Source organism: Chelon labrosus (genome assembly GCF_963514085.1).
Source record: "Chelon labrosus genome assembly, chromosome: 19".
NCBI lineage: Eukaryota > Metazoa > Chordata > Actinopteri > Mugiliformes > Mugilidae > Chelon > Chelon labrosus.
Window position 1 is genome coordinate 4342233 of NC_140352.1, and position 27675 is coordinate 4369907.

General features: G+C 41.8%; 1 protein-coding gene across 1 annotated transcript in view; it reads left to right on the plus strand.

Moving 5' to 3' along the window:
- The window catches only part of LOC311504369 (protocadherin-15-like), a 197009-nt gene that overhangs the window by 95186 nt on the left and 74148 nt on the right, over nt 1-27675 (plus strand). The window contains exons 17-23 of the mRNA XM_084567402.1: nt 1014-1146; nt 2444-2523; nt 5621-5714; nt 12542-12670; nt 24932-25051; nt 25228-25413; nt 27254-27490. Coding sequence (XP_084423528.1) covers nt 1014-1146; nt 2444-2523; nt 5621-5714; nt 12542-12670; nt 24932-25051; nt 25228-25413; nt 27254-27490 — 979 coding nt within the window. The remainder of the gene's footprint in view (nt 1-1013; nt 1147-2443; nt 2524-5620; nt 5715-12541; nt 12671-24931; nt 25052-25227; nt 25414-27253; nt 27491-27675) is intronic.

Consider the following 27675-nt stretch of genomic DNA (forward strand, 5'->3'; position numbering starts at 1 on the left):
TTCAGGGAGACTAACCTCGATCTTTATCCAAAAACATCTCTGTTAATGTTATTACGGTGACAAGCTGTTTTTTTTCGAAGAAAAAAAAAGTGTGATGCTGATTAAAAATGTGTGAATGCGCCTTATTGAGTAGGTAAAGCTGTGACACGGTGTAATTCGTTTCACAAAGAGGAACGATCCGCCGTCAGACGCTACTTCAAATTTATTCTCTCCCGGCGCTTAATAAATCACAAACTCAACGTGATACCCAGTTTTCTTTCACTCCATTTACTTCTCAGCCTTTATCCTCCCCCTCTAAAGCAAAACATTATTTTAATCCGCCGTTAGTTTAATTGACCAGCATGTGTCATCCTTACATGCAGCTCTTGACATGCACAAAAAAAAAACCTTTGACAGTCTGTTATATCATATTGAAGTTGCATGGGTGCTGGTGCATAACAAAGTTCATAACTCTGCACAGATTCTACCCTGACAGGATGGTGTCACCCTGTGCAGAGATATTTTAATTAAAACAAAATGAACTGAAAAGTAAGCATTACTCCTCACTATCTACATTAATAAACTACTGAAGCAGCAGATTTTTTATTTATTTATTTTTTTCCGGAGCGCGCATTAGAAACTTTAAGCCCTGGCGTAAAGACTTCTGCAGAAGCCCGGCAGCAGAACACTATCTTGTCTCTTTGTCACTTACACTGCTGTTGACTTTATGCTCTTATTGATTAGTTAAACACAGCATGAAGTGCAAAGAAACAAACACCGGCCATCCACTTTTAACTTAAAGAACGGGCCACTCACCCTCTCAGACACTGATTTACTATTATTATTTTATTTTTTTTCCATCGCCTGTCCTCGTGTGCTTCCCTCCGGCTCTCCTCTTCCTCTTAACACTTCCATCGCTGTTATGGGCTGTTACTCTATCTGTCTTTGTACTTTCCCCCTTTGGCCCCAGTCTCTTTACCCCATTCTCTTTTGTCTTTTCATCCCCCTCTCTCCCTCTCTCTCTCTCTCTCCAGGTCATCCATTACTACGGTCTATATTGAAGTTTTGCCCCCTAACAACCAGAGCCCTCCTCGTTTCCCCCGGCAACAGTACAACCTGGAGATCAGTGAGGCTATGAGGACTGGAGCTACACTGCTCAATCTTCAGGTACACACACTATACGCACCGGTGGTTATCAACCCCCACAGCCCTCCTTTAAAGTCCCCATGAAACCAAGTCCTGTGGGTTTATATATGGCCAGCCTTGCACCACACATCACCTGCACACCAGAATCTGGCTCAGCGACAGCAAAATCAGTTGTTTTGTCGGTATTCTTGGTGGTATTTTAGTTTGCCCCTTCCTGGACAACCATTTAGAATGTTGATGACTCATCCTGCACTAGGGGGCGTGTACTTATTAAAATAAAATTTGTTGTCAAATTTTCATGTCCCTGCAACCCCTTGCATCTCTTCTTCGTCCGATTTCAGCCGTGTATAAGAGACGGACGTCATGACAATTAGAGCTCCCCCTGGTGGCTGGCTGCAGGATAGGTCATAAGCCCCGCCCCTCCTTGTTATTAGATGGGACTTGGGCATTGATGGTGTCCTAAGACATGCTCGTTAGGTTCATTGGTGATTCTAAATTGGCCGTAAATGTGAGTGTGAATGGTTGTCTGTCTCTCTGTGTTAGCCCTGAGATAGACTGGAGACCTGTTCATGGTGCACCCCATCTGTCGCGGGATAGGCTCCCGACCTAGAAAATGAATGAACGAATGAATGGTGGAGGTAGAGCAGAGCTCAGTATTAATTAAAGATGGCGTCGCCCGGATCCTAGGGATACTAGCATCAGTATCCCTCCACCATGGGAGGAAGTGGAGATGCAAACACCTAAGGGACCACCTTTGCCTGCTCAGGCCGTAGGAGGCGACCAATTGGAGAGCAGACTGTGCAAATTGGGAAGGGGGTTGTGGGCGAGACCTCCTTAGCTCAGTACCACCCTTTAAGGTTCCAAATGTGGCGACCCTTAATTAAATAAAAACTTGTCACAATCCTTTTTTCACACTGTAGATTTTTTGGGGGGTAACAGTAAGTAGGTGTTTTAAATTAATGACTTGTAGCTCACCGTATCAACTAGTGCAGTACTTTCAGCGACATACTCAGATGCTTTATTCATTAGATTGAATGTTCTCTATTGTCTACAAATTGCTCTTAGCTAATGATTTCAACCCTTCGTCCTGTTTTAAATTACAGCCACGCTGTTCAGGGGATACAGTCGACTCGATATGTGGATATATAATCAGTAAATTAATTGAGCTACTCTCAACCACATAACCCACGGCGACTCCAGAAGTAATTATCCAAGTACAAATGCCCCCGGTTTAGAATCCACGGTACACATTATATCTACAAAGGGAGAATTTGAAGACGCTATATGTTAACGTGGACGCCTCTTTGTTTCATTTAAGGCAGCAGATCGAGAGAGGGACCCCATAACCTACAAAATCCACAGCGGGGACATCCACGGACAATTTGCACTGCAGGAGAAGTAAGTGTTGCCACAGTTTTGATGTCGTCACTATTTGATCAAAATTCTGGAGCTTGTTGAAAGAGATACACACTCGACACACACACACACACACACACATGCACGCACATAGACTCCGAAGGCCTTTGTTGTATTTATTCATTTATTGCTCATTAAAAATGCATTCTGGTGCTAGGGTGAGATGCTATCTACATTTCCTAGAGGGAGGAGGGGAGAGAGAAACAAAGGAGAAAAACGAGTGCAAGAGAGGGGGTAGAATTATAAGGAGGGGGAAGAAAGGGGGAAGAATGAGATTAAAAGGGTTGAAAAAGAGATAAGAGAGAAGAGCAGGGTGATGTTAGAGAGAGCAGGGAAGGAAACAACAAATGGGAGTGATTTAAAAGATAGATAGATAGATAGATAGATAGATGCTTGAAAATAAAAATAAATGTAAATTAAATTAAAAAACTGTAAATAATAATAATAATAATATAGTATTAATACATATTTTATTGTTTAAATAATAATAGTTAAATAAAATAATTAATTATTATTGAAATAATGCTAATTCTTTTTATTACTGTTTAATTATTATTATTATTATTATTATTATTATTAATATATTTTTTGTTTTTATTTTATTTTTTATTTATTTAAAATTTATTTATATTTTCATTTTATTTTTTTTATTTTTTTTTGCAACTGTCTTACTCCTATTTTTCTTCTCACCAGTGGTTTTCAAGACTGTTTATCTAATTATTTATTTATTTTTTTGCAACTGAGCTACTGTGTCCTCCACTGCTTGGCAGAATCATTCGATTGCTCAGTTGTATTTTTCTGCATTATGGCGCCATGAGGACAAGCCAAACCTTTATCTGCTGCACAGGTGCAACATGCCATGCAGCTTACGGTAAATTGGCTCAAGATTATTTTTATGGGCCCATTGTGCAAGGTGGTTGGCAGTGATGTAACACACACCAAGGGCCAAATGATTGTGATTACAGAAATAAAACGACCCGCGTTAGTATAAAATGCAAGCTCTGAGCTTTGTGGAGGTTTATCTCCAGTAGTGTTTGAATAATTTAGAGGTATCTTGCATTCGCACTAAACAGTGAGCGTTTACTGCCCATCCTCCACGCATGTCCAATCCAATGTTAGCTAGCAGAGGGAACGGGAGGATAAAATGTATTAAAATTGGCATAAATGAGGAAATAAGCCTAAGCGTTTGCACGCTGAGGGTGTATAAAGTGTATTCACAGACTAAATTTATCATGAACGATCAATGTAATATATATATTCTGAGAATGCTTTAAAAATGGAAGTGTTAATAGTTTATTTTCATCGATTAACTAAATGCAGTGAGTGAACAGAAGAGAAATCTACATCCAATCAATGTTTGGTGTGACCATCCTTTACCTTCAAAACAGCATCAACTCTTCTAGCTACACTTGAACACAGTTTTTGTAGGTTATTCCATACGTCTACCCCAGATCTCCTGTGGAAATCCTTCTGTCTCTTCATGGAATCCCAGGCAGACTCCATGATGTTGAGATCAGGGCTCTGTGGTGGAATATAACATTACTTCCAGGACTTCTTGTTCTTCTTTACGCTGAAGATAGTTTTTAAAGACATTGGCTGCATGTTGGGGCTCATTGTCCTGCTGCGTGAATAAATTTGGTGCCAATCATACGCCTCCCAGATGGTTTTGCATGATGGATACATATCTGCTTGCATTTCATTTCATGAATCTTGATCAAACCTCCAACTCCATTTGCTGACATGCAGCCCCAAACTCACAAGGAACCTTCCACCTCCTTCCACTGCTGCCTGCAGACACTCATTATTGTACCTCTCTCCAGCCTCTCTACAGCTAAATATTTCAAATTTTGACTCATCATTCACAGTTGTTTTTGTGCATAGTTGAGTCTCTTGGCCTTGTTTCCGTGATGGAGGTTTGGCTTTGTGGCTGCAGCTCTTCCATGAAGACCACTTCTGGCCAGACTTCTTCTGACAGTAGATGGCTGTACCTGGGTCCCACTGGTTTCTGCCAATTCTGACCTGGACATCTTCCGATTACGAAGGGAAATAAGCTTGATGTGTTTTTCTTTGGCTGACCACTGTGTCTACGATCTTCCAAAATCCTTGACTTTGTGCAAGTGTACCTATAAAAAATGTTGCTGGTTTGTTGAAGACAACTTCACGTCTTGGGGCCATTCAACATCTACACACACACATTTCTTGTACATCAATGCATGCCTTCCCACACTCACCCTCTAAAGTTGGAGACATTTCAAGAGATTTCTAATTTATGAGAGTGGCGTAAATTAAAAACACTTCAATCATTATGTAAATCTTCACTGGAAAATTAAAAGTGTAATCAATCCAGGCAAACGTCAGAGGTTGTCTGCTTTGATCGGGCAGAAGATCTGAAGACTAGAATTACATCTTCTAGACATTTTTACTCGCGCTATAATCTGTTGCCCTTAAATTCTACATTTCTCTTTGCTTCTGATCGGACATGGAGCTTGTACAAATACGCCATAAAAACAAATTCACATGCTTTGTGAAAGTTCAGGGAGCTGCTTACTAATCTGTCAGCTTTTCCATGTCGCGCTTTCATAACACCTACCAGTGAATCCATATATTGATGCTGTCCCAGATCTTCCAATTCTGTGAAAGGACTGTTACCTAAGAAATTGTGTGTTTAATAGCGTTATCACCGACTGAGCCATTATAGCTACAGCACCCAAGAGCTTTACTTAATGCCACTGTGGGTGAGGTGATAGGTGTGAGGTGCCATCTGCATTACCAAAGTACCCATAATCACAGTAAAACTTGTGGGTGTTAGAATTTTATGCAGTGCACAATCTGAAAAGGTTGTCTCCAAGGTTGTGTGTTTAAAAAAACACAGAAGAGAGTTTTAAGTTTATTCCTAAATCTCTAGCTACTGACAAATGGCTGGCACTCACCGACTTATGAACTCTGTTTTTGGGTATGAAAACCCATGTTTTGTTCTTAATCTTTTCAAATTGTGTTCCCTTTTCTTTTGTTTTCTTGTTCTGTTTTTAATCTTAAGCGTGGAGGGTTTAACCAGAACTCTCTGTTTTTCTCTGTCCAGTTCAGGGTATTTGGTTCTGGACAATCCCCTGGACAGGGAGACTCTGGATTACTATACCCTGGTGGTCACAGCCTCCGACGGACACCCAGACGGAGTAAGAAACTCAGCTGCACCGCACAGATATTAACCGGTTGTCTTTACTTGAGTTGTTTCACATCCCCAGTGGAATTCAACTGAGTGGCTTGCTGGAAGGGATTCTAAATCCTTCACAGCAAAAACGCCACAAACAACAGCTGTGGTATTATGTGAAAAGAGGGATGTTGGAGGGATTCATTTTTTTATTTCTTTTTTTGGGAGAGAAATAATTGTCATTAGTGGTGTGCAAAGCAGTTCTTTTCAGTGTCCTGAATGACTAGGATTCATTAAAAAGATGCATTCACCGAAGCGCTTGGAAGTGCTTCAACAAACCCACTAAACGCTTTGAAAGTTTTTGAGGAATATTAGAAACGATGCTGGTTCTTGATGACTTTTAAGATGACTGCAGTTGTGCATTAGTCTTCAACTGTCTGGGCCTGAGTCTGGCAGTTTAAACTATCAATCAGGGCTCAGCTGTGTTTTCACTTATCACAGCACCAACAGCACAAGTGACACTCTCCTCTCTTATGGGAAAGCTTAGGTTTTTAAGTTTCATAGGGGTACACCCTGGACAGGTCTCCAGTCTATCTCAGGGCTAACACAGAGAGACAGACAACCATTTACACTCAAACCTACGGCCAATTTAGAATCACCAATGAACCTAACCAGCATGTCTTTGGACGGTGGGAGGAAGCTGGAGTACTGTGAAAACAACCCTGAAGTATTTGAACGTAAAGATGTGGAATATCCTGCTGTGGCCAAGTCAGTCACCCGATCTGAACCTAATTGAGCTGCCCGAGACTAAAATAAAAGCACTGCAGACAGCTGCACTGAAGGCCTGGCAAAGCATCGCGGAGCCATTCTTCGCCGATGCGTATTGGCTCCAAACACTCGTCATCGACCGAAAAGGATTCTCAACAACGCTGTGGAGTGAACTAGTTGTGATTCCCTTATGTGTCTTTCCATCAAAGCTGAGAGATAAAATAAAATAACAAAACAATGGAACTAGCTGTAAAGCAAGTAGGACACAATAGGTATCCATAGATTTACACTTCCTTACTGGCCGCTAATAGTATCCCTTATCAGGCGATGGATAGGAAGTCTGTGTTGTCCGTCATCTTAACTGTCTGAAACTGAAGATCTAACTTTAAGACTCTCTTCCTGCTATGATTGGCTTGTTGGTCATATATGAGAGAGAAGCCAGGCTTTGCTCTTACAGTTCCTAGTTTTCTTTTTTTTCCCCCTCACTTGTTACCCAACTATTTTATGGCACTTTTCATAATTCAATCCAGCCGAACAATACCAATGTCTCCATGGAGAGACTGTCTGAATATGTGCGTCATTATTCCTGTTTTAAATGACCCCCACACCCCTCCCTTCTTTCTATGACTGCAGGCCTTTCACTCCGCCTCTCTAGCCCAGTGGGGAATCCTGAATAAATTTCCAAAAAATACAAAATAGCAAAAAAAGAAAAAAGTCATATTAGAATGTGTTTACTCTATAACAAGAGTTATTTTTGCAAGGATAAACGAGTGTCCTTGCGCACTTTCTCACTTACCTAATTGCTCTTGGAGCAGCAGAGTCTCTTCTCTCTTTCTGTCTCTTTGTTGGTCGCTGCTTCCCTTCTTTAAAAGTTAAATCTCACATTTGCTCTCTCTCTCTCTCATGGTGGACTGCCCTCCCCTCTCCCTTTCTTCCCTGCTCCTTTGACTTTCATCAGTTTCCCCTTTCTAGTTTCACTCTCTAGCTCCTCTTCTCTTCTCGCATTAAAACCTTCCTCTCTCCTCCCTCAATAACTCCTTCCTCCGCAAATCGATTAATACAAGAGGTAAGCTTTGAGATCCTCTGTGCAGATAATAACGCTGTGACCTTACACGCAGCCTTGTGCACGATATGCAGGGAAATAGCAAGTGGGAGAAAGGGAGAGGCAAGTCAAGGGGCTGTTATTACCTTAACAATTGCACTGTGGTCATGCGCAAGCTTTGATTGATACACACCCACACTCAGGCACACATATACGTAGTCAACTGTTCTCCAGACCTCGACAATTATAGGCGGTTTAGGCTTCTGCGTCAATCTGACGCTGCAGCCCAGAGCCTACGTAGACCCTAACGGCATTGCTGATGTGCACCTCCCCATAAACGCAGACGGTAAGAGCTGTGATTGGTCTGCTTTAGTATTTCAGGCTGCTTCATCTCCGCAATTTTCGAATTGATTCTTTTGGATCAATAAAGATGGAACACATGGAGGAAAGGTTAACTGAGAACGTTGAGAGACACAAACATTCGTATGACTCGTCTTCGGCAAAATTGCGGCGAAGGTTTCAGTCGCCATTGTTGAAAGTGAAGCAGGAAGTAGAAACAAAAATGAACCAAACTGGCAAAAAAGACGCAGCACCGACTAGTGTTTGGGTGGCGTTGTTATAGAGCAAGCCAGACTAACGAGCGCATAAGTTTAAATGACTCACACCGGCTTAGGCTACATGCGTAGGCTATGGTTAGGGTTAGGGTTAGGGTTAGGGTGTGGGACATATATACGCCGCAACCGATGGTGTATAGGTCCCACAGTGCCCTAAATGAGCCTCTTAAATTGAAAATGGCTAAAAGTAGTAATTGGACATTTGTCTGTTTGACACTTCATTGTATTTTTTCAATCGAGAGGTGGGGGGGGAGAGGATTGTGAATATACAGAGAGAGGATGTACTGTACAAGAGAGGAATGATGTTGGCTACAGAGCGACAGAAGGGAGGACGAGGAAAGAAAGAAATAGAATAAGGAGAACAGAAGATTGGAGTGTAGTTGGCTTATACAGGTCCATTAATCAGCATCACCCAAAAGGCCTTGGGGTGTCTTCATATGTGCACACACACGCACACACACACACACATTTGTGTCCCACATTATTAAAAGTGCTGTTGTGAGAGTGTCAGGCTACAAAGTGCCTAATTGGCTGTTTGGCCAGTGAATCCATCATCCTGCCACAGATGGTGAGGACCCAACAAGTTGGTGCAGTAGACCAGGTCCACTGTCAGGACAGTGGGCTGTGTAGGATGCAATTTGAGCTTTGGTGCAGGGCAGTGTGCCGTCATCAGATGGTCTGTGCTGTAGCGTTACGTCTTCAAATGCTGAATGCGTTTTCAGTGCTCATACTTACTTTATTGAATTTAACAATGTCATCAAATCCCATTTAAAATAACTCTCTTCGAAATCTTGATGTGCCACTCAGCATTGAGGCCGTTCATTCCCACCTAAGAAATAACCATTTAAAGGACCAGGGCATAAGATTTAGTGACACCTAGAGGTGAGGATGCAGATTGCAACCAACTAAACACCTCCTAGAACAAAATGACACCATTTTGTTCTCACACCCCTTGTTTGGGAGTTCTCGCAGAACTTTTTTTCTGGTGTCGTGTCCGACAACTATCCTGTGATTTGTCAAAAATTGGAAGAGGTTGTGATTAATGCGGAAAAGGAGAAATGCTAGCTCCCAAATCTCCAGCAATGCTTAGCGTATGCCATACGCTGCAGTGGGAGGGGCCTATGAGGACTTCCCTGGAGATCGGCACTTGAGCTTCTCATGAAGTATAAATGACCTGGCCAAAACAAACTCTGCTCTTGTTCCACAAGAACAAATTTCTTGCTTCTCGCAGCGTATGTAACAAGCTTAAATGTGCGGAAGCTAAAAACATTAAAGGCCCACTCTAGACCTAGTGTTTTTTTTATTATTATTATTTCTTGATTCTCCAAGATTGTTCAAGGTTAAAATTAACGTACCACATTTCTTATATCCTAATTGAGTTTACACTAATAAAAATATAATTATGTTTATTATTGTAAATGTCTGCCCCTGTTTCTGAAAGACTGGTCCTTTAAAAAACTGGTCACAAACATTTACGGTGTTATAAAATAGAACTTTTATATGTGTAAGATGAATTAGATCAGATATCAGCTGTGACAGTCGATATCAACGCATCACTAAAAATGATACAGTTGAACCCTTGATGCATATAACTCCTGAAATGTGCTGTATCCAGGAGAATGAAGTTTGGCAGGCGGCCACGGTATCCGTGAGATAATAAAGTCTGAGATGTGCGACTATTGAAAAGTGATGTGCGAGGAGCCTTTCCAATGCAAAACAGAGCCTACTATCATTCTTTTATGCCACGGCTGTCTGTCTGTCTGAGTGCATGTGCGCGTGTTTGCTCAGTGTTGCTCACAGCCGTCCGTTTCATCTTATCGCAGCTCATTCTTCTTTACGTCTGCTGACATTCGGATAAACAGTTTCGTCAACTGTGAGCTCTTAACCTCAAATTACTTGCATCACCATGTGCTCTGCCAACCTCAATAGCCTGTTGTCACCTCAGTGACTGTCACCCTCCCACGCGCAAACCCACACATGCTGCTTTCCTCGTCTGATCCCGCTGTTGGAAATCAGCTCTCCCTCGTTTCCCTCCTCCTCCCAGTTTCCTTTATAAGTCAAATCTTGGATGACTCTCTCCTCCGCTCATGAAAGTCAAATTGAGGATACGGTGACCTCCTTGCAGCTTCTTTCTCTCTCTGCCTCACCCTTGCTCTTCTGGCTGTATTGATGGCATTACTGTAAAACATTGATGTTTAACGGATCTCTTACAAACCTTTAATAAATGCTTCAGGTCATTAGTTAAGTTGATTTTATTTCCCTTCTTTGTAGGTGGATCGACAAATTCACAGTGTAGTTTTGTTTCATTTAGGAACTCATTTATTTTGGAGTAGGGATGACCTGATCGGATCGGATCAGTACAGTGTCAAAGTTACCAAAAAAAAAAACTAAAAAGACTTCTTCTTCTTTTGTTTTGGTGGCCGTTGGCTGGTGTCAAAAGATATTGAAGAAGAACAGGAACCAGAATCACGTGACTAAACTATTTCTGTTTGAACTCAGAAATTTGTAAATCATGCACAGGTTTTCTGGAGTCAGCGCTAATTATTAATCCAGTCGCATGGTGCACACGTGATCTAGGAGAATACGAGTAAGATAAGAAAAGTCTTTATGAATCTACAGGAAAGGACACTTTGTTTATTTAAGATCAGATCGGGACTCGGTATTCAGTATTAAAAGATCGGTATCGGAGCCAGGGGCAAAAAAAAAAAATACTTGAATACTTGATCCTTATTTTGGAGTTTCTTCAGAATGAGCATCACCTTCCACCTTATGGCTAAAATTCATAGAGGCCTTTGTGTTGGTTTGTTTTGGTAGAGATAACGGCCTGAGGGAAAGCAGCATTCAAATGAGTTGGCTGCCTTTTCGTCAGACGGCCTCTCTGTGATCCTTGGCTGCCCTTCTTCAGAAATGTTAGCACCAGCTAATTACAGACCAAGTCCTTCTGCTCCGTTTTGAATCTTGCCAGCCCCAAAGCCTCCACAATTCAAACGATGTAAACTATTTTAAAATATCAATACCAAAGTGACAAAAGAAGCAGCAGCAGTAGTTCTATACCGGCACTTGTAAAAACCACAAAGTAGACAATTAACGTTTTTTTTTTTTTTAATCAGTTTTTGAGTGCACAGCTACAAGCAAAAGCAGATGAACCAGCCAGGAGCAGAGCACTCAGCTGAAGGCAGCTCATAAGCAACCGGTACTTGTTTTGCCCTCAGTGTCATATCAGGGTCTGTGGGCAATTAATAATGGCCCTAAATAAACTCCAGCACTAACTTCCTGTGCTGGAAAAATAAGCCTGTGCAAAGTCGCAAATATTCTAGTTCCTCGAATGTGCACATGAGGTTCTCTCCAAGTCAATCTAAGTCAATTCTCATAGTTCTCTAAGTTAAAATGTTGAACTTTACGGCAGAAATAAACAAAATAACACACCTTTCTAGCTATTTTGCCCATTGACCATACACAAATCCCTATTTTCTCTATTTCTAAAGTTAAGAATATATTCACTGTGTGGTAGCGTTAACTGACAGGCAAGTACCTGAATTTGCCACACTGAGGTTCCACCCTTCAGGAAGCCTATGGTTGACGTCACAGAGGGTTGGTCTTTATACAGTCTATGCCTAAACATTATAACCTACGGGATGAGGTATTACGTGATGCTCACTAGGGGTTGAACCACTTCTGAATTTTTGAAGTGGACTAATACGTGGTGAAAAGCGAGTCGACATCAACTAGTCGATGACGTCACTAATAAAAACAGAAAGTAATGCTTTGCAACAATGAAATCTATATTCTTAGCCTGAATACATATTGCAAAAGAAGAAGAAGCTACAGAAGCGATTCTGCAAGGTAATTGAAACTTGAACACGGACTACTGTCGACCCTAGACCATGTCAACACCTTAAGAGAGGATTTAAAAAGAAGAAGTCCCCCTTTTCATTATTTGATTCAATAGCACAACAGAGCTTCAAAAGTAAAATCCCTCACCAAAGCTACTGCAGACATTCCAAGGTATAACTGGACATAGAACATGGTGATGCAGAGGTGCAAAACAAAACCCTTTTAGTCTTTTTTAGTATAGAGGTAGTGGTTGTAAGAGGGTTAATAAAAATATACCTTTCTGCCAGAGAAGCTACAGCGGACCAGAAATGAACTGTTTTTTAAATTTATTTTTAGAGTGCACAGTGTCGTAACAAGCACAAAGAGATGGAGCAGCCAGGACCAGAGTACGACTAATTAGTGAGCAAAATGGGCTCTTTAGTCGGTTATGTAAGGCAGCAAGGTTAGCAAGAGCGACAAATAGAGTGAGGTGGTGAAATAAAAATCTGTGTTAAATTTGAAGACAGTTTATTCCTGTGTACTTTGATAATCAGTCTCAGAACTGACCAGAATAATAACACAACATTTTGTGTGTGTGTGTGTGTGTGTGTCTAGACCTCCACAGCGACGGTGAACATTGTGGTGACAGATGTTAATGACAATGACCCGCAGTTCAACTCTTCACTGCCAGTGAACCTCACTGTCATCGAGGAGCAGGATCACGCCTACGTTGGACAGGTCAAGGTAGGAGGATTTACACCTACGGACACACACAGCAGACACATACCGTCTCCTTCCTCCTCGCTGCTCTGCTTTGTGTTTTATAAATACATGTAGATGTCATTAATATTAATGTAGTTCACCTGACCGTGTTCAAGCCACGTTTAAATGCTAATGTGTTCAGTATGCACACCACGCGTGGCTTTTGTTTCAGCTTTTTCCGCAACCTTCCTTGCACCACTCCTTTGTTATAATGATGAGTCATGGACAAAAAAAAGTTCAGTTTCAATTTATCTCAAGCTACCAATTACCCCCAGACTCCTCATGTTCAATTAAAAAGCCCGATACAGCAGGTGAGCAAGTAACATGACAGATTACTCTTGTCTCAAGCGTGTTTGAATGCAGACGTTGCGATACGGTTCACTTTATCTGAGCGTAACCCTTGCTTATATGATCCTGATGTAAGTTCGACAACATGAGGGACATATAATTTATATTTCTGCCTTTTAGTCACCTTGCAATAACATAATTTCTATTATGGAGCCTCTTATTTGTCCCCAGCAGGGAAGCCGGTCCCTGCACTGCGAGTGCATAAACAGATTAGTGTCCCCACAACGCCTGTAATGGAGAACACGCACACACAGCACACGAAGTTTCTCAGAGGCTGTAATTAAATTTAGCTCTTATAATCTTTTACAATGGGGACCAAAGATCAGTAACGTAACTCTGTAAACTGTGGTAGCTGTGCAATTAGAACTGCGTGCTGTTATACCTGGAGGGCTTTGTGCTCATCTTGCAGGTAGACAGGATGCAAGGGTTGTTTTTAGAGTTTGGACTTTATGCAAGTGTGTACCCTTGTGAGTGAGGGGTCTATTACAGTTGAATAGATATTAAAATTATTAGTCTCTATATCAGTGGTTCCTAAAGTGGCGGACGCGCCCCCTAGGGAGGGTGCAGAGCCATTGCAGAGGGGGCACAGGGCGCGGATGGAATTAGAGGGTTTGTATTAATTACAGTGAAATGAACTACAATGGAGTCTGAAAACAAAATATATATTTTTTTTTTTTTTTGGGGGGGGGCGTGAAGATTTTCTTATGTACCAAAGGGGGGCCCAGCAGAGAAAGTTTGGGAACCACTGCTCTATATTAACCTGGGAACCTGCTCACCATAAAGTTATTTTAAACATGGACCCATGTTGGCTGAATTTTGCAGTAATCACCTTTAATGAAGCGTTAATTTCTCTTAAAGGGACGGTACGTTTTTTTGGGACAAACTGTAGACAATATGTAATTATCAGATCTGCTGTTCGTTCCCTTTACTCAACCGTAAGCCATCATTAGAGCAAAGTACTGCAGCTGAAATTTTAAAACACGTACGTGACTCTAATGGCAATATTTCAAAGCCAGACTTGAGCATTTTAATTTACCAGTAATGATTTGGGGTTTGGGGAATTTTTGCAGGTTAAATTCCTGGTTGTGTTCAGCTCTGCTCTCAAACGGCTAAATATGAGATGGCAATAATAAATAAATAAATAAATAAATAAATAAATTGTGGGATATGTTTCCACCTGCGTCAGCACCTTCTTCTCCACTTACCACAAAGATTCCTGGACTTGTTCCAGATCTAATAGCTATGTATTCCCCAGACAGAGGCCACGGGTAAATCTGACACTTTGATAGGCTCTGATCTTTAAAGATGCTCCCTCGGTTGCGTGCTTGCTTGGATTTGCTCCAAGCTCAAATCATAGCCTTTCTACGGCAGGAGGGGGGTCTCTGATCAGTCTGACACTTTGCCAGGTTCTAAATGTTAATCACGCTTCTTTGGTTCAACACTTAGGACTACTCCTGAGATAAATATATGACCCTTGCACATCCTTGTCCAGGATTCTGAGCGAGTCATACTTTTAACAGGATCCAAACTTAGAAGTTCAATGTCTTTTTTTCATGTTTGGACCATTGGGCACAACTCCAAACTTGTAAATCCCTTATCCGTAAAGAGGACATTTCATTCCAAGCATTCCACATTTTAACTCTCACTCAGACCTTTGGGCATGTTCCAAATTCAACATCCAAAAACCCACCCTAATCTGTAGAGAGGGCACTTGAAAGTATTCCAATCCTGAACTTCCTCCCTTTCAAGGACCCTTGGATATATTCCAAACCAAAACAGACGGCGCGATCCCTCTGCGGCCCGAGCGAGGCATGACTCTGGGCCTCATTCCAAACCGGGGTTCGTACCTGTAGGCATTAAGCAGATTTCCGGAAGAATGAATGGACCTGACCTTGGGTCGCCAATGCTGGGAGGAGATGGAAAGAAGGCTGGAAGTGACACATGCCTGGGTGGCAAAGGGAAATGGCAGAATGAAGGCCAGGGAGAGGTGAAAGAGGTGGAGAGACGGAGAAGAGGCGAGACGACGGAGTGAAGGCAGCATGGCTGCATTCTTAATCTGACTTTAATGAGTTTAAGACACGGTTTCTGTTTTAAGGAGAATAAATTCAGAGGTTAAACAAACATCAAAAATACATGAAAATGTCTGAAATCTCGATTCTGATTGGTTGGAAGATGTGCAACAACCTCTAGTGACCAGACGGTTCAACTAGGAACTTGTGACGCACATGTGTTTGTTTGTTATCACAAATTAATGGGCCATATTAAATTAGCTAGAGGCAGCAGCAACAGAGCCTTGACTAAAGAGCTGAGAGCTAAGGGTAAAGAGCACTTAAATACAGCACCTAAATATTAATAGCTGGTAGCCAGAGTATGAGGAATAGCTGCAGGGTAAAAAGACGAGAGCATACCCAAAAGGAAGTCAGGTCAAAACCGCACTGAATATGAAGAGATGGTAAAGAGATATTATCCTAATGTGCGGATTCTTTATGGTTTTGCTTATTTACTGGTGGTTGCATGTGAATCCACAACTTGAGGTGAAATTGCAGATGCAGGGCAAATAGCTGAAGAATTTCTGCAGCCGGTTGATGGGTTTTAAATATAAAGCAGAGGATGACCTTCCATCATAGCTTGATGATTATCTTTTGACATCCCTGCTGAATCAACAGGGCCTAATGCCGTGCATGGCTTGACAATCAAATGTTTTAAATCAAGCCAGCTGCTCACCGGAGTGCCTCTTGATCAGTTCACGGGTTGGCTCTCCCTCCTCAGCTCCCAGGGCTGGGCAGTCATTTTCCGCCGCGAGGACCGCAAGGCTTTTCCTCCAGATGATTTCGCTGATTTTCACACCTTCAACCTCAGAGAGAGGGGAATGAATCAGTGAAATTGCCCGCTGCAAAAATTGCGGACTGTTGGCTTGTTCATGACATAATTGCCTTTCCCTACAGCGTGGCTGATAAACGTCTGTGTACCGTTAGTGGAAATGTGCTGTGCAAACTTGAGTTATAAACGTCTCTAAGGAGAAAACTTATCGATCTCTCTTCGCATTAATACGACGGTGGATCATTTTGTCCATCGTCCAACCTCTGATCATTGATCGTGTGACCGCTTGTAGTCTTCCTGACCCACAGGTTGTTAGAGCACTCCTCTAAACCTCGAAAACACAAAGTGTCAAAGCAAGCAGAATAACATTTAACCTGACATTTATATGGATGTGGATGTGTGTATTCCCCCTGCAGAAAACTACTAATTGACGATACACCAGACTATAAAGTTCAGTGCAGTTGAAGCTTGTTGCCCGATGGGAAACGGAGCTGAAAAGAAGGAAAAAACAGTCACACAAACACACAATTCAGGAACAAGCCTGCCAGCGATGACCTGTATGGATGCGTAACTTACTTAAAAAAGACGTGCACGCAGCTAAAATACTTGTGCAGCAAAAGAAATGTGCCGAGAGACAGATGACAAAAACAACTCTGTGATTCTGTTCCAGCTGCAGCTTCTTCTCTTACGACACCTAGGAATTAAATTAGAGGAGGAGGTGAGAAAATGATAAAAAAGAAAGAAAGAAGTGGTACAAGCACCTGAACACGAGTGATTGTGGAGTAGATATTTCAGGCGGCTTTCTTTTTCTGCTCTGCGTATGTTGAAAAGACGCAGACGGGAGGCAGCCCAGACATTAATTCTATTGTGTTCCCGGCTTTTAACTGTCTGGCTGTGTAATTACGCCGCTAGAGATCCTGGAGAACGGCAGTGAGGGAGGGATAAGGCACGAGGAGGGGGAGGATAGAGGCAGAGAGAAGCCGTCTACCTTCTACACTACCTGACCCCGGGAGCTGCAGTCATCAATATGTTTGACACCAGGCGATTAATCCGGCCTATAGGACTTAATCCAGTACGGAAAATGTGACAACTTTACTGTAGGCAGATTGAGTGGAATATAAAGTTTCCCTGTTATATATCAAATATCTGCCTTTTTCATATTTTTATGTCAGCACAGGAAAACTGCTGTCCATTTAGGGGAACATTTATCATTTTAAAACCAAACTGAGAAAATTACAGCACATTTAACTGTTCGCCAAGTGTGTGTGAAAAGGGCATTGAATGTATATCTACTCCGGCTGACAGGTTAAAAGTGTGTCTCTTAAAGGGACGGTTTAACATTTTGGTTGAAATACATTTACACTGATCAGCCACAACATTAAAACCGCTGACAGGGGAAGTAAATAACATTTAAACCATCGTGTAACGATTCAGTGTTCTACTGTGAAACTTTTGGACCTGGCATTCATTGGTGTGGATGTTACTTAGACATGTAGCACCCACCTAGACCAGACCAGGCACCCCCACCCCATAGCATGACACTCCTTGATGGCAGCAGCCATCCCCAGCAGGATGCAGCCTGACACAGACACACACACAAAAACACAACTAAAAGGAACAACTAAAAAAAAAAAAAAACATGAAGAACAGCACAAGGTGTTGACCTGGCCTCCAAATTCACTAGATCCCAAACTGGTCAAGTGTTTCCAGACACCACAGGACACCCTCAGAAGGCCCATGTCCATTCTCTGATGAGTCACCACAAGGGAGACCTGCACAATATTAGGAAGGTGGTCATAATGTTATGCCTGACCGGTGTATAACCGTAGCCACCTCTTGTTTACCTTCAGTACCGGTCTAGATACTGGCAGTGATGTGTCATAATGATCGACACTGTGCTTACTTGCAATCTATTCTTTAATAGTAGATGAGTCAAGTCCTCCTGCAGCTGCGGCTCCATTATTACAGTTCCTTATTTAATATGCCCATGTCCATTCTCTGATGAGTCACCACAAGGAAGACCTAGACAATAATAGGAAGGTAGTCATAATGTTATGCCTGATCGGTGTAAATTAATGTAGTTTGTCCTGCAGTATCTTGATGGATCGACCGGCTGATGTGATCTTCAGAAACCCGTGTAGTCTCTCCACAATTTATGCAGCTGCTACAACCAGCGATCCAACACTCTGCAGGACAAATTAATGGCAAATTAACTTTCAGACACCAACCCAGCTCTGTTTGTTAGCTGAGCGTCCTGGAAGTAACTCCCACGACACCTAAGCAGCCCTGATTCTCAGCTGCAGTCTGCCCGACGTCTCTCGGCAGCAGAAGCAGCGGAGCAGACCTTCAACAACCGCCACACAACACCCCGTGTGCCGGTGGTAAATAGCTGATGACAGAAAATTAAGTTAATTAGCGCATGCCAAAATCTCCTGGTAGTGTCTACTGACTGAGTGAACAAGGGAGTAATTTCAGACACAGCCATAGTCTGGCACAAATCCCCTGTAAAAATGTCCAGTAGCAGGCTAGCGTTGCTACCTTTAGACTGCGCCAAGCTAGTTGTTTCCTCACAGTTTCCATTCTATATGCATTGACTTTAAATTAGATAAGATAGAACTTCATTAAACCCAAAGGAAATTCTTGATGAACAAACCCTTCATTACTTCTCCCACTGGCTTCCTGAAGAGACGTTTTGAAGCTCAATGCCAGTGACTCTGGTCGTCGCCATCTTGGCTGTGCCCGGCTGCCATCTAATTCAAACATGGGCATAGAGGTGGGTGGAGTGTGGATAAAGCTGAGGTGGGCGGGTGGCAGACAGCAACCTGTGAGACCTGTTGCTCAAAGTAGCCTTCAATTGTGCATACCTTTAAGCCTTGCTATAATTTAAATGTGTGAATTATAGAAAACATGTGGCGGTATGGGGATTGAGCTGCTTTTTCAAGCCAGTTTTAAGAGGACATTTGAGGAACTGCAGTCTTTGGCAATAGTGTGTTGGCGTCATGTTTTAGCTGCTGATTTAATAGCCGCCAGTCAACATGTTTGCTAAGTTAAGCTAAGCTAAGCTAATCGGAATCTGGGAGGCTTTAGGTTTCATTAGAAAAATAACAGCCTGTCATCCGTCTTCTTATCTGTCTCCTGGTAAGAATGCAAATACACTGACCTGGCATAACATTATGATCACTTGTTGTTAGTGGGGGGCCTTTGAGGGGAGGGGCCTCTGTGGATCATCCACAGATACTTGATCAGTTTGGGATCTAGTGAATTTGGAGGCCAGGTCAACACCTTGAGCTGTTCTTCATGTTTTTTTTTTTTTTAGTTGTTCCCAAAGTGTTTTTGTGGCTGCATCCTGCTGGGGATGGCTGCTGCCATCAAGGAGTGTCATTGCTATGGGGTGGGGGTGCCTGGTCTGGTCTAGGTGGGTGCTACATGTCTAAGTAACATCCACACCAATGAATGCGAGGTCCAAAAGTTTCCCAGCAGAACAGTGAACTGTCACAAGATGGTCAATGTTATTTACGTCTCCTGTTTTTAATGTTGTGGCTGATTGGTGTACATAGTTCCCTTAAGTTTTCTTCAACTTAAAATGATCTTTTTGGGTCGCCTTTCTTTCTCTTAGTCGTGTTTCATTTATTTCTTTCCCTACACCAAACAGTCTGAGATAATCACCCAAATGCTGGATGCTCCATTAAATTTATAACACTGTTTTAGCTCCAGTTAATGAATCACTGAGTACATATCTCATCCCGAGGACTTCATTTCTCTCTCCTAGAGTCTACATAACGCTGGCAAGACAGACTGATTTCTGATAGTCACTGTTTGAGTTATGATGAAACTTTAATCAGCCAAGATTGGGAAAACAGTCAAAAATGGGTCACTGCAACAGCAGTAAGTAATGAAATAAATAAAGCGGGATGTTAATGTGAATTGAGTAATGGGGGTTAGATAAACACATTCGGCTCGCAATATTGACAGTTAAACTACGGAAGATGCTTAGAGGATTACTTTATGAAATATAGACAAACTAAAGCATTAATTTGGCCGTTGACTTCACCTCGAGGTTTTCATCTACAGTCGGAGCTTGACCGGGTTGAGGTTCGGGTTTGGGTTCATCAAGCGACTCCCTGCAGGCTCATGAATGAACTCCATTGCTTAAAGTAAAGCATTAGTCTCGGTTTCATGCATTTTGTTTCTCCCATCATTTCAGGGATCCGGTACAAAGTTCTTTTTCCTTTTTTTTGATTCTTTCACATTAACATCACAATTGAAATCCAGCTGGCATCACTCGCAGAAATGCTTTTATTTTCCTCTTTTGTGTTGAGTTGTGCAACCTCGATCCATCTGCACGCTAAAGTGGTTTTAGAAAAAGTGCACACTGATATCATTTTTTTTTTTTTCCTGTGGCTAAATTTGGGACAGGATGATTTGATGCTGTGTCGAACTTGCTCGCTTTACTTTAAGACTCCCAGTCTACGCTAACAGATGGTAAAACTAATTATCTAATAAAAAGCTCTTCAAAACTTTTTATCAAGTCAGAATAGCAGTTAATTCTAGTGTTCTGGTTGATTAACAAATACCTGCAAACCACCACATCAACACTGGGCCTGGTCAGACCTGTTACAATCACATAAAAGGTGAAAGGTGTGAAAAAAAAGTGATGTTTGTTTGTTAGTAATGAGAGCCTTTTGAGATATTCTGTCCTTGTAGCTGTTAACAAACTAAATAATAAGTAAGAATTCACAAATGAAAGTATTTAATATGAGCACACGAGTCAGGACGGTATAAAACAGTGCTGTTCTTGGTTCTGAAACAGCGGTAGAGATCCACTGACATTCATTCATTCATTCATTTTCTGTAACCGCTTGTCCTCTGGAGGGTAGTGGCGGGGTCTGCTTGAGCCTATCCCAGCTGTCACTGGGGCGAGAGGTGGGGTCCACCCTGGACAGGTCTCCAGTCTATCACAGGGCAAACACAGAGAGACAGACAACCATTCACACTCACACCTACAGCCAATTTAGAATCACCATTGAACCTAACCAGCATGTCTTTGGACGGTGGGAGGAAGCTGGAGTACCTGGAGAGAACCCACACAGACACAGGGAGAACATGCAAACTCCACACAGAAACTGAGATCAGATCTGGAGATGCATGTTAGCGGCAGGTCTGAACACACGTACCCGAAGCTGTTCGCTTGCCCAGATCAGATCTTAATGCGAGGTCTGAACAGGCCCAGTGAGAGTATTCAGGTTTGTCTTACTCCTACTCAGCTGTTACACGCCTAATGAAAATGAATATGCTTCTAATATTTCTGTTTTTCCACCGGTGTCAGACTTGTTAGACCGTGTTTACACAGCCTCCCTCTATCGGTCCTTTAACCCACTTTTCCTGGAAAAGGTCAACGTTGTGATATTTGCTTGATATTTATATCCAAGGACCTGTTGATAACCAGTGTTTAAAAGTCGCCGTGTTTGTCTTTCCAATCAGAACCAATCGTAATTAATGTGCACGCTGTAGGTCAGGAAGTTGGACGACAACATCGAGCCAACAAACTCATAATGCAGTTAAAGTTGAGCAGTTTGGAGTCGAGTTGGTTTTTTAACAGTTTCCGTGGCTTATTGCAAAGTTATGAGCTTTCTGGGGGGGGGGGGGGGGGGGGATGCCTGCAGTGTCTTATAAACTGTGAAACAGTTTATAAATCTCCCCCTTCTTTTCTTTACAACCCAGAACGTACTTAAACACTCCATCATGAAAAATAAATTGCCTGAGATGTATTGCCTGGTTTAAGCTCGATGAAGTTATACCTGTAACGACTGATAAACGGTCCAGTGCAGAAAGATGCATTTTAAAGGAGACAGTCTGTTTTATATATAAGATGTTCGCCAGGGAATATTTTTCTTTTTTCTTTTTTTTTTAAAACTAATTTAAGAGATTCCTATAGGAACTGCTTCATTCTTTATAAAAATGAATTGTCTGTCTGCTTCCAAGAAGAACCAACCTCACAACCAACTTTGGTTTATGAAACATTGAGATCTGACTGTAAACAGGCAAAAGGACAAACTGTGGTAAAAAGAAAATGTACTGTACACTCTAAATGCTCCTTAAAACCTGACAAATATCAACACATCTCACTTTCCTTTAGCAGAAAATGCTACAGTTGGAGAAAGGTGTAATTCATATTATCCAAACAGAAAACACTTTTACATTATGTAGTCATTTTCAGAATAATGGTGGAATATTAGAGTGTATGTAAACTTACTTTCACTGAGGATGTTAGAATAATCCATCTAGCGTTTAGCTCTAGTTACGTGCCTGGAATAGAGGAAGGAATAATCAAAGAAAATGACCGTGTGCTCTTTCCTCAGTTAGAGAGTTTACTAGGATTCATTCTTTTTAAACCACTTAGAAAACACAAATACAAAACAGGTAAGCAGAAGACGGCTATAACTTAGCGAATGCTCACAAAACGTACGACAAAAGATATAAAAAAAATATCCAGAATACACTTACTTAGAATACATGGGTCTTTGCCAAAAACAAGATGCTCGGAGCAAACCATGCAGCTAACTTTACATTTACATTTTAGCACACTTTGGTCTAACTCTTTCAAATATTTCAAGTACATCTGTTACAAACTTAACCATATGTGTTGTTTCTACTTATTAATGTATACTACAGGGTGTCCCATAGGCCTGGACTTGTAGGACAAAACATAAAACTACAAAATAGTCCCCACATTAATTACATTATGTGTCCAAATAACTATTAGAAATCCGAATGGGTCCAGATTTATGGGACTACTTGTACACTTAGACAGACTTTGCTTTGTCACAGTAGCTTAGTTGCACATAAAAAATAGACAAAAATAAAATAAAAATAAAATAAAAGTAGAAATTTAGTAAAATAAAATAAAATAAACCAAAATAAAAAAAAACTCTTGAGAACCACAAGTAAAAAGAAAGATAAAATAAAAATAAAATTAACGTAAAAATCTAGTAATATAAAATATTAAAAAAACACTCTAAATAAAATAAAATAAAATAAAGGTAAAAACTAGTAAAATAAAGTAAAAATCTAGTAAAATAAAATAAGCCAACATTTTACAAAATTGACATATTAACAAATGTACAAGAAATAGAGACATAAGTAAATATGGATTAATAAGGTGATCACGGAGCAGACTTGACATATTATTAAGATTGTTGATTTATTTGGATTCGTTCTGCTTGTACAGCACTTCGGTTCCACTGAGGTTGTTTTTAGAAGTGCTTTAGAAATAAACTTGACTTGATTTAAGTATTTTTACACTTTCACAGAGTGTATGTTTATTTATTTTTTTTTTTTTTAAATAAAGCTGACTCAGGGAACTTAACTACTGTACAATAATTCAAATGTCCTTTTCTTGTACCTGTGCAAACAGCAGTCAAGTCTATTCTATTCTATTCTTACCTGGAAAACAGGAAGGAATAATCACAGAGGTGATTGCTTGCTGTTTCCAGAGCGTTTATTAAAATGAGGAAATTAGCGTAATCTCCCTGTAACTGGAGCAAGACAAAAGCAACCGATAACAGAATAACAGATCAAGGCTTTCTTGCTGATAGCAGATCACGCTGCCTTATGTTAAACATCGACAAAATTAATTAAACACGGAATGAATCACTGATTTTACACTTTTAGTGATCTCCTAATCTTTTGAACTACTTTTACAGATCATAAGTTGTTTCTCTCTCTCTCTCTCTCTCTCTCTCTCTCTCTGTTAAACTAGTGACCTTAGTAGACTGTTTTAAATCTGAATTTACTGTTCTCAGTTTTATACTGATACTTCATGTTTGTCTTTTCTCTTTTAATTCATCATGCACATGCATTTTTTACTTTAGCTCGTTAGCTCGACCTCAAACCTGGAGTCTTAAACCCTCGAATGGACCTTTCAAGTTGTGTCAGAGAGTGAACACTGGCCTTTCTCTGCAGTAGATGTAGAGAGGGATAGTCAGATGAAAGACACGTAACAAAGGAAAGGAGAGATTTTAACAACCGCTACTGGTGGAGGGTAAGTTTAATTTCTCTGGACAAGTTGCAATAAAGCAAAAGGAGAGGCAACACCTGAGGAGACACCACGTCTATCCTGATCACCTTGTCAAATTAGTGCACGACACGGTACAATCTGCAGGATTTTAATGATAACTGGAAGTGGACAAAATTGTGTTGGGTTGACAGTGGCGAGGTCAAAAGGTCAGAGCTGATACAGATGAACTGCCCATACGTACCAATTAGGGGTTCGATTCGACGCCGACTAGTCTCTGATGACGTCACTAATAAAAACCCTGTAGAAAGTAATGAAATCTATAATATTCTTGACCTGAATACATATGCTGAGAACAGACAGCTCATGTTCTACATACTGTGAGTTGCAGATATGTATAGCCTGTATAAAAACATGCAGCACCTCAGTACCATCATTAGCATTTAATAGTACTCCACAGCGTGTTGTTAGATGGGATAGTGTAGCAGCTAAAGGTCGAATAACTTTATCAAATAGTTGATGTGCAGCCTCCTTCTCTCTGTTACCACAGGACGTTTGGTGAAATTGTTAACTGACTGCTGTCCAGAGGATTTGGACCGTTCCTCTGCTAGCGTTAGCGTTAGCCTTTTCAGATGCATTGCAGTAGTACTTTAGTTGTATTTCAGGACTGACATGTCATGGTAGTATGGGCTTCATCTTTAGTGAAGTATTTCCACACACTTGATGAACCAACGACCCACTGGACTCCTAACCTGTCTTCTAGGAGGTGTCCATGTTGTTATTGTCACGTGATCAGAGACTAGTCCACTTGATGCTTATCTCTCCCTCTCCACACATACATTCAACCACTGTTTAATATCTTTCTCTGTTCCACAGGACGATTGAATTGACTTGTGTATATTTACAGACATATCCACTTGTCAGTGAATGTACATACATAAATTAATCACTTTCCTCAAAGGCAGCCTGAAGATTTGCTTGTATCTCAAACAGCAGATTAAAGTCTTATATTCCCTTGTTTTTATCTTCTTCTCCTTCTTTAATCCTGCATCTTGTTTCAGGCCACTGACCCAGATCTGGGGGCCAGCGGAGAGGTCCACTATCGGCTCGTCAACCACCAGAAGCTATTTTCCATCAACGCCACCGGAGCCATCAGGACCGCCGTGCCGCTGGACAGAGAGGTCAGAGAGAGAGAGGGAGTCGTACATTCGTTCCGCATGATTGTTGAGAACTTTGTCAGATGTAATGCGAAACAGTAAACAGTAGACCGTGGCAGGGCTGACAGTGTAAAGATGACAGGATGAATCTGCGGCCGTGGCGTTGTGACGCTTCATCGTGAATCTCTGTCATGCTGAAGGTGAAAGGTCACTACTTTCTAACGGTCGAGGCCTGGGATGGCGCGGTGGACCCCCGGCGATCCAGATTAACGCTGTCTGTCACCGTTCTGGACGTGGACGACAACAGCCCGACATTCACCCAACAAACGTACCACGTCGATCTACCGGAGAACAGCCCGAAAGACACCGTCATGTTACAGCTAAAGGTGAGTGAACGCATGAATGGATGGAGTTTAACAGTGTTAGTGGTATTATAAGCTCTCTAAAAATGCCTGATGCAGTAGCTCTTGAACTGTGAAACAGTGCGTAAATCATCTTCTTTTTGCTACTCGGTGCTTAATGAAACTCAAGACCGTGACAAATACATTTTCTGAGACATATTGGTTGGTTTTAGCTCCATGCAGCTATACCTGTGTCCACCAATAAACAGTTGTAGCAGGAAGGAAAGACCTTCTGACCTTCTGACTCATTGTTCAGCATGGAGGACAGTTTAGCCAGAACTCTCCTGTCACCCACCTCCCTCACTGAGTCCAAGGGGCAGCCCAGGACAGAGCTGGACTTCCTGATGATCTTATCCAGCTTCTTCCTCTCCCTCTCTGTAATGCCACTGTTCCAGCAGACCACTCCGTACAGGATGGCTGATGCCACTACAGAGTCATAGAAGGTCTTCAGGAGTGCCCCTTTCACTCCAAAAGACCTCAGTCTCCTCAGAAGGTAGAGCCTTCTGTCCCTTCCTGTAGAGTGCGTCAGTGTGGCAAGACCAGTCCAGTTTGGTGTTGAGGTGAACACCCAGGTACTTATAAGTGTCCACTTGCTCAATGTCCATTCCCTGGATGTTCACTGGTGAGGGGAGGGCAGAACGGTGTCTACGAAAATCCACCACCATCTCCTTGGTTTTCCCCGCGTTGATAAGGAGGTGGTTTCGCTGACACCAGTCTGCAAAGTTCTCCGTCAGTCCTCCGTACTCTGCGTCGTCATCGTCTCTGATGAGGCCTACAATCGCAGAGTCATCAGAGAACTTCAGCAGTACACAGCTGTCCGTGTTGTGTCTGAAGTCTGCTGTGTAGAGGGTGAAAAGAAAGGGGGCCAGGATAGTCCCCTGAGGGACACCCATGCTGCTGGTGAGCAGGTCAGACACACAGTTCCTGTTTCTCACAAACTGTGGTCGGTCTGTGAGGTAGTCCAAGATCCATGTGGACAGCTGGTGGTCCACACCCATCCTCTCCAGTTTGTTTGCTGGATGGTGTTGAACGCACTGGAGAAATCACAAAAGTACATATATAAAACGTAATGGTGATAATGAAGTTTTTGTACTTTTGCAGCTTTTTCCTGTCATTTTATTTATTTATTTTCGTCTTTATTTGGTGAGGACGGTGCAAATGAATGAACACTTGGTACAAATACATGACGTCGTGTAAATCTGAGGCTCGTTTCCATGCATGGTCGTCAAACATTGAGAAACAAACAAGCAGCATATGCGCATGTTTGTATTTTTACCTTTACTCTTAACAGAGGCTTTCAATGAAAGCACTTTCCTGGTTGTTTAATGCAAAAAGAACAAAAAAAATCCACCTAAGATTAGAGTTAATAATGTGCCTTAAAGTTGTACGTTTAATTTTTAAAGCCTGACTCAGTTTTACTATTTGCTTTCATCTCCTTTGAAACGATCAAACAGATTTTCTTTTTACATTCCATTCAGACTTCTTACAAGGTCCAAATTGTGATTTCACAACACTTGCAGGCGCCCCGTGAGTTGTAGCAGAATGTAAAATTATTATTTTTTTTACATTAATTTTTTTTTCCGCCCAAAGCTACGCTGTAAAATATCTACAAAAGGAAAAACAAGATGTGGACCACCAGCTGGACTTTAAAGGTTACTACTACCACCGGCGTTTGAGACACAGCAGCTCACTGCAGACCTAACGAAACAGTCTGCTGCCAGCTCCAGCTCATGCATATTCTCGTCCTTCTGGCAAATATAAAAAATGTATTAATGACATTACTTTCTGTCCCCGTTTTCTAACTCAAACCTCTGCCTCTCTTTAGGCAATAGATGCTGACCTCAACTCCAACCTCACATATCGAATCCGAAGCGAAGGCTTAGACCGGGAGATTGCTGGGCTGTTCCGCATCGACCCCGCAACGGGGGAGCTGTCGGTTCTCAAGGTGCTGGACTTCGAGGCTCTGGCCGACTCGGAACCCACGTACACGTTCACCGTGGAGGCCGTGGACGCGCAGGGAACCATGCCTCCTGGACTGGCCTCTGTCACCGTCAGGATAACGGTGAGTGTGAGCGCTGCGCTTATGAGCTTGTTTATCCGTCAGAGCGCGAGGACCGAAAGAGTGGCTTCAATGTCAGTGTCACTCTTTTAGTTAATTGTCTTTTTAGTTTGAAGGAGAGTTAAATTGGTATGGCTGGTGCAGCGGGCCGTGCAGGACTGAGCACAAAGGGATAAAAAGGGAAGATG